Genomic DNA, 8,407 nt, shown 5'->3' on the forward strand with positions numbered 1-8,407 from the left:
ATGGAAGAAAAGAGACTAACCGGTTCATCACTTTCAGCAGCTTTTCGATCAGTAACAGGTGACCTGGAACAATGATTATTGACAACATTATGTGTTTCTTCGGTGCTAATCAATGCACGAGGGCTTCTAGGAACATCACCCGCTGAATAGGACCTCACTCTACGTCTTCTGTCTTTGACTTGCCCAAGGAATTCATCCATGTCCTATTTAAATTCAAGTTTCTGAAGACACATTAATAATGTCAACAAAGCACTGGAAAACCAAAAAAATGATTAGTGAAAATAAGAATGGGACGTATTTTAAAAAAATACAAAAAAAGAGGACAAAATAATCCACGCAACCTTAAGCAAGAACATACACATACTGCCTTTTGGTCCACTGTCGACTATTAAAAAAGGCACTAGGAAATTCAACTTTCAATCGAATTAGCCTTTTTTGAAGTTTCTACGACGACACGTTCTATAAAAAAACCTTTTATCCCCCTAGAACATAACTTACAGCCGTTGATCTAAGGGCTGTCGGGGAGTGTCCTCCTCAAAAACATAATTTCTATTTGGAAATCAACAACACTGAACAAAATGACTATCTAAAAACTTTGATTCCATGTGGTTGGGGAAAAGAAGAGCGAGAGGGGGGGGGGCTAGTTGCCCTCAAATAAATTTCGGCTATTAAAAAGGGCACTAGACTTTTGAATTTCCAATCGAATGAGCCCTTTTTCAAGTTACAACAACAAATATTTAAATAACAACTCACCGGCACCCGGGCCATAACGTATAACCCGGGCCCGGAAGACTGGGGGGGGGAGTGTCCTGCTCGAAAGTAGAATTTACTGAACTTTAACTTCGTGGAACAAAATGACTCTTCCAAAATTTTGATTGGATGTGTTTGGGGAAATGGTGAGCGTGGAAACGGTGTTAGTTACCTTCCAATTACTTTCGACTATTAAAAAGGGCACTAGCCATTGTAATTTCTAATTGAATGAGCCCTTTTTGGAGTTTCTACGAAAACACGTTCTATAAAAACTTTGTTTCAAAGTGAATTTTGGAAATTTTTTCGTTGAAATGTATGACATGGAATATTTTTTTAGTCTTATGTCATAGTTTGTCTCGCCGGTGTAACATTCTGTTGATGTTTCATAGTGCATTTTTGAATTTTGTCCTTGGAAAATATGGAATGGAATATTTTTGTAGTTTTGTGTCGTGGTTTAACTTGTCAGTGTTACATTCTGTTGATGTTTCAAAGTTTAGTTTAGAAGTTTTTCGTTTTAAACGTATGACATAGAATATTTTGTAGTGTTGTTTCGCGGTTTACACTTAAAATGCAGGTTGGCAGCCATCATGCCAAACTCAAAGATCAGAACCGAATTGGGTTGTGTAAAGCTTCTTGATAACTTTCGGTTGGTGATTTGTCAGAAAATTCTTGATCAAACCAAGGATGTTGTAGGCCTTAGCTGCTTGGTTCCAACAGTGATTAAGAGATTTAAACTTATTGTCAGTTTAGATATAAAAAAAGAATTTTAGAAAGCTCTTTTTAAAGAAATTTTCCAAGGAAAAGGAAATTAATAGAGATTACCACAAACAATTGTAGGCCTAACGCCACTAAGCTTTCTTAAGACCAAAGTGTCCTTTGCCCTGCACTTAAAACAAAATAAATTTAAAAGGTTTTCTATTTTTAACATATTTGATTTCTAAGTTTCCAAAACTTAAAAAAACGAAAATTATCATATTATATACAGTCTATCTACTTTCATTAATTCTATACTGATCTTGGTTAATAGGGGGATTTTCTTGTTTTTCTTTTTTTTATATGGCAAATGAAAACACAATGCTTGAAAGGACACTATACTTAAGCGAACCAAGGGGGTGTTAGCCCTTGGCCCGTTTATAGTAATTTTTGTTGCTTTTAGCCTTAATTAAATTCATACTTAGCCAAATTCCTTAATATCATTTTAACTCGTGATCCTACAATACCTTTCACCCAACTTCTATACAGCAACACTAGCTAAAAACATTCATTTCTCAGATCCGCCAATTCCTTTCAATTCCCCCAAAATTGAAAAATATTCTCATCATTTTCTCAACACATCGGACAAGGGAAGGGCCCTTAAATTTCCTCTTTTTTTCCCCAATATCAATCGACCCTCCCCTTAAATTCAAAATCCATTTTATTTCTTCAAATCTCAACCCCAACTAAAATTTTTTTTTTCCCCTCACGTGTCCTTCACTGTACTATGACTCAAAGATCCTGAGGTCTCCTTCCGAGCCTGTCACTGCTGTATACCTTGCTCATTTAAGCTTTCTTTTACCTTATCAACCGCTGTATCCAAATTCAATCCCTGACCTTCATTCCAAAAATACGAATCCCCAACTTCATCTAAAAATTTCATATTTTCTTGTGTCCACCCGACCTCGATCTGATCCTAAAACACAATAAAATGTGCGTCTTACGCTATCCTATTTTTACTTCTTAAAGTTTTTATCCTAAACTTCACCATTCTTTTTAACCCATCTTTTCTTAATCTATTTAGTCCTTAATCCCCCTCCTGTTCAATATTGTGAGTAGATCTATGGGCCCTAAGAATTATCTTAAAATAATCTCTTTGCAGTCCCTCAAGCTCCTCACTTTTTCTAAGACCCCAAAGCTTCCAACTGTAATGCATAACCGGGAGGAGTTTAGTCTTAAATAAATATTTATGAATTGCTAAATCCCTAATCTTTCCTACCTCATTTTTTAATATTAAACTCATACACATACTTACCTTTTATACTCTATACTTGACATCCTGTGCATACTTACGATTCCAAAAGCACATTACTCCTAAAAACACGAATTCAATTAAGGCTAAAAGGAACAAAAATTACTAAAAACGGGCCAAGGGCTAACACCCCCTAGGTTTGCTTATGTATAGTTTCCTTTCAAGCATTGCGTTTTCATTTGTCATATAAAAAAAGAAAAAAAAGAAAATCACCATATTAACCAAGATCAGTATAGAATTAATGAAAGTAGATAGACTGTGTATCATATGATAATTTTCGTTTTTTGAAGTTTTGGAAACTTAGGATTTAAATATGTTATAAATAGAAAACCTTTGAAATGTATTTTGTTTTAAGTGCAGGGCAAAGGACACTCTGGTCTTAAGAAAGCTTAGTGGCGTTAGGCCTACAATTGTTTGTGGTAATCTCTATTAATTTCCTTTTCCTTGGAAAATTTCTTTAAAAAAAAGCTTTCTAAAATTCTTTTTTTTTTATATTCAAATTGATAATAAGTTTAAATTTCTTAATCCCTGTTGGAACCAAGCAGCTAAGGCACACAATATCCTTGGTTTAATGAAGAATTTTCTGACAAGTCACCAACCAAAAGTTATCAAGAAGCTTCACACAGCTCAATTCTGTCCTGATCTTGAGTTTGGCATGATGGCTGCCAACATGCATTTTAAGTGTAAACCGCTAAATAACACTACAAAATATTCCATTTCATACGTTTCAACGAAAAAATTCTAAAATATACTTTGAAACATCAACAGAATGTAACATTGACAAGATTAACCACGATAAAACACTGGAAAAATATTCCATGTCATATTTTCCAAGGACAAAATTCAAAAATGCACTATGAAACATCAACAGAATGTTACACCGGCGGGAAAAACCATGACACAAGACTAAAAAAATATTCCATGTCATACATTTCAACGAAAAAATTTCCAAAATTCACTTTGAAACAAAGTTTTTATAGAAAGTGCTTCCGTAGAAACTTCAAAAACGGCTCATTCAATTAGAAATTACAATGGCTAGTGCCCATTTTAATAGTCGAAAGAAATTGGAAGGCAACTAACACCCTTTCCAAGTTCACCGTTTCCCCAAACACATCCAATCAAAATTTTGTGATAGCCATTTTGTTGCACTAAGTTAAAGTTCAGTAAATTATACCATTGAGCAGGACAATCCCCCCACAGTCTTCAGGGCAAGGGTTATAAGTTTAGCCCCGGGGGTATATAAGTTGTTATTGAAATCTTTGTTGTAGAAACTAAAAAAGAAACTCATTTGATTGGAAATTCAAAGGTCTAGTGCCCTTTTTAATAGTCTAAAGTGATTTGAAGGCAACTAGCCCCCCCCCCTCTCGCTCTTCTTTTTCCCAAACACATGGAATAAAAGTTTTTAGATAGCCATTTTGTTGAATGCTGTAGATTTCCAAATAGAAATTATGTTTTTGAGGAGGACACTCTCCGACAGCCCTCAGATCAAGGGTTGTAAGTTATGACCTAGGGGGATAAAAGGTTTTTACAGACCGTGTCGTCGTAGAAACTTCAAAAAAGGCTAATTCGATTGGAAATTAAATTGGCTAGTGCCTTTTTTAATAGTTGACAGTAGACCAAAAGGCATTATGTGTATGTTCTTGCGTAAGGTTGCGTGGATTATTTTGTCCTCTTTTTTTGTATTTTTTTAAAATATGTCCCATTCTTATTTTCACTAATCATTTTTTTGTTTTCCAGTGGTTTGTTGACATTATTAATGTGTCTTCAGAAACTTGAATTTAAATAGAAAATGGATGAATTTCTTGGGCAAGCCAAAGACTGAAGACGTAGAGTGAGGTCCTATTCAACGGGTGATGTTCCTAGAAGCCCTCGTGCATTGATTAGCACAGAAGAAACACATAATGTTGTCAATAATCATTGTTCCAGGTCACCTGTTACTGATCGAAAAGCTGCTGAAAGTGATGAACTGGTTAGTCTCTTTTCTTCCGTTTTTCATATTCTATCTTGGGCTAAATACTGGAGAAAAGTAGTGTTTTCTTCCTCTGCATGAAAAATGTACTCTTACGAAGGAGAAGCTGAATTTTCCACATGAATTTCTGGGTTGTTATGGCGAATTCTTCAAATTGTTAAATCATGGAACCTCAAATAATTAAAGTTTATTTTTCCAAGTTGAGTTCTGGCGTATTTTCTGCCAGAAAATCTTCTGGGGTAGAAAAAACTCAAATAAAAAAAAATCAAGAAAAGAACAGATTTTGAAATGTTCTGCCTATGGCTCTTTTTCGAAATCACCATAAATTTCTTTTCGCAATAAACCTTTACTCTAAAATTAACCAAAACAATAGTTATCATTCCTGATTCAGTTTCAATTGGCAAATAGACAGTTTTCTCAGTAGACAGTTTTTTTAAAACAAGTTTTTCAACTTTTGATTACTATGGGCTGTAGTTTACTCTTTACTAGGTTGCAGCTGCCGCTGCAACCCAGATCACAACTTGAAATTCTCAGTTTTATAGAGAGAAATAACTGGATCTCCAGAGTCCATATTATAGTTGATAAGTTCTTCATTTCGAACAATAATAGGTGAGACCAGGATGTTACCCGATGAATCAATCCATTATTTTTTATGCTGTTTACCGACTATAAACTTATTATTTTTATGCCCAAGTTTTTAAGATAATTTTAGTTGTATGTTGAAAGTTACTGATATCACATTCCCTGTAAGACTACGAAAAGATTTATAGATTAGTTTGTTACTGTGAAGCCACGAATTTACTTTGGACTCCTAAATCAATATTCTTGTTTCTTATACTTGGCTTTTGTGTTTTCAGTAAAGCGCTAGTTTTCTGTAGTCCTCCAAACATAGAGAAATATCACCAGTTCATTTATTTGCACTAGTTTTATTGATATACGTTAAATAGGCTGTCAAGTTATAATTTTTCTTCGTTTTAAGTTTCAACTTCGCTCTTTGGTTCCCACTGAAAAGCTTTTTTTTCAAATTAATATTTTAGACAAGTACCACCTTTTTCCAACAGTTCGTGGTAACGAAATGTATGTAAGGAGTGAACCGGCTCAATAGTAACCGAAACTCTAAAAAACGGATAGCAATAGATACATCAAAAGAATCAGATTTTATGTTGATTTCAAATAAATAAGTTTCATCAAATTTAATCTATCCCATCCAAAAGTTACGCGAAAGAGAAAATTTGTCTTATTTTCAAAAAAGGGGGAGACATCCCCTAAAAGTCAGAGAATTGTTTTAAAAAGTTGAGTTGTGAGAAAAACTCAAATTTTAGCGTAAAGAGCGGGGCGTTGAGGATCGGAGAGCCCTTTTCATATACGGAATAATTTCTGTTCGTTTTAATTTTTAATGTCGCTCCTTACTTTCAATTAAGAAAACTAGCTGTTTTATTTTGTTTCTGAACGTTTTTGAATTAATGCAGCGTTGATTTTGGCTCACCGTACATGAATAATAAAAAAAATTGTATATCAATTTTACTTTATTTTTGGGTAAATGCCTTTCTCGAAATTTTGATCTGAGGTAAATTACGAATTAACTTACATAAAGAACTTCTATTTTCATATATTTTTATTACGTATAAAAAGGGGGTTCGCCCCCAAGTAATGTATCTCGTATTTTACACTAAAGTTCAAATTTTGTTCCAATTCTTTAAGAACCGCCCCTTAATCACAAAGGCCATTGGCAAACTCAATCATATTCGTTTTAAGTTTTGATGTTGCTCCTTACTTTCAGTTGAAAAAAAATTCTTTTAAATTTAATTTCTGATAGTTTTATAAATAATGCAGGGAAATCCGACGCTCCCTTCATATCAATGTCCCTTGCCCCGTGAAAACTTTCTCCGTGGAAAGATCCTCCCATGCAACCCACGTAATCCTCCCACGTAACCCACTCCCCCCTAAACTACCAGAAAAAATCCCCCTGAAAACTTCTGTATACTTCCCAATGACCAATACTATATGTAAACATTGGGCAAAGTTCATAACTTGCAGACCTTCCTTTGGGGACTCTGGGGATTAAATCATCCTCACAGACATATATATTGTATTTTTCGACCATGCCGGACAAAATGGCTATCTCAAAATTTTGATCGAGTGACTTGGGGGGAAAATGAGCGTGGAAGAGGGTCTTATTGCCCTCAATTCTTTGATCACTTAAAAATGGCACTAGAACTTTTAATTTCAGTTCAAATGAGCGCTCCCGCAATATTCTATGACCATTGGGTCGATACAATTACCCATGAAAAAAAAAAAAAAACACGCTTCTGGGATCTTTCTTCGGCCAAACAAAAATCAGCATTTTTACAGATAGGAGTTTGAAATTTTTACAATAGGGTTCTCTGATACACTGAATCTGATGGTCCTATTTTTATTAGTCGCTTTTTGTGCCCAATCGTTTCTTCGGCTACCTGGTTATAGGTTTCCTTTAGGGTGGTCCAGGTTTTCTCGATGCTAACAGCGTGGTCCAGGTCTAGGGCCATGTTCTCAAACCTGTTTGTTGCCTGCTTAGTAAACTCGTGTTGCACTTTGGTGTTGGAGAGTTTATCTGAGTCGTAGGCAAGACTTTCTTTACTTTTAATTTTCTGCGTGGAATTCAACTTGAGAGCTAGCTTTGCAATCATCAAGGCATGGTCTATAGCAACGTCGGCTCCTCTATAGGCTCTTACATCTTGGAGGCTCGATTTCCACTTTTTGTTGATCAAAATATGGTCAATCTTGTTATGTGTTCTTGCGTCTGGGGAGTTCCATGAAAATCTATGCATGATTTTGTGTTGAAAAAAGGTTCCTCCTATGATTAGGTCGTTCGTTATCGCAAAATCAACTAATAGTGTCCCGTTCTCGTTTACTACGCCGAGGCCTTGGCTCCCAAAAACCTCAGGACAGAATGACTTGTCGCTCCCCACTTTGGCATTGAAGTCATCAACAAAACAGACACGATCGTGGCGGGGGATATCTTTGGCAACGGCTTGCAGGGTGTTGTAGAGGTCGTCTTTTGAGGTTTCGTCTGCATCATTAGTTGGCGCATAGCATGCGACTACTGTTAGTTTTGCCTGGCTGCCTGTGAAACGTGCTACGATGATCCTCTCATTTATAGGAGTCCATTTCATGAGGGCTTGAGACGCCGATTTTGACAGCATTATGGGAACGCCTGCCTCTTTCTTTTTGTCGGTGCCACTGTGCAGGATTGTGCATCCTTTTTTAAAGTTTTGATTTCCTGCACCAGTCCAACGGACCTCCGACAGAGCCAGAATGTCTAAACCATAACTTTTTGTTTCTTCTAGGACCTGTTCTGTCTTTGTGGGCTGAGCCATGGTCCTTACGTTCCAGAAACCAAGGTTTCATTGCCAATTTGCTTTTAAGACTTACAACCTTGCAATGAGGGCTCTGATGGGGTTATTATCCTACGAGACCTAATTTCCAGAACTTTGGACTACATTGAAAAAAAATGGATGTCTCAAAATTTTGATTGGATGTGTTTGGAAAAATCTTGGGTGTGAGAAGGGGGTTGACTACCCTTCAATAACTTTCGACTATTAAAAAGGAACTAGCCCTTTCAATTTTCAGTTGAATGAGCCCTTTTTGATGTTTTTACAACATCGCTTTCTAGAAAAACCTTACATGCTCCCAGGGCCTAACTT

At 35.9% G+C, this 8,407-nt stretch overlaps 1 protein-coding gene across 1 annotated transcript; it reads right to left on the reverse strand.

The window, feature by feature from the left end:
* Positions 1-213: 213 nt before the first annotated feature.
* On the reverse strand, positions 214-8,080 carry LOC148947997 (protein CFDP2-like). Its single transcript, XM_089096061.1, has 3 exons — positions 7,178-8,080; positions 2,306-2,419; positions 214-252 (listed from the first exon to the last, which is right to left on the reverse strand). Exons 1-3 carry the CDS (start codon positions 8,078-8,080, stop codon positions 214-216), a joined length of 1,056 nt encoding a protein of 351 aa, XP_088952187.1.
* Between the last annotated feature and the right edge of the window lie 327 nt (positions 8,081-8,407).

Source organism: Artemia sp. Qi Xiang Cuo, chromosome 10 (genome assembly GCF_049724085.1).
Source record: "Artemia sp. Qi Xiang Cuo chromosome 10, ASM4972408v1, whole genome shotgun sequence".
NCBI classification, from domain to species: domain Eukaryota; kingdom Metazoa; phylum Arthropoda; class Branchiopoda; order Anostraca; family Artemiidae; genus Artemia; species Artemia sp. Qi Xiang Cuo.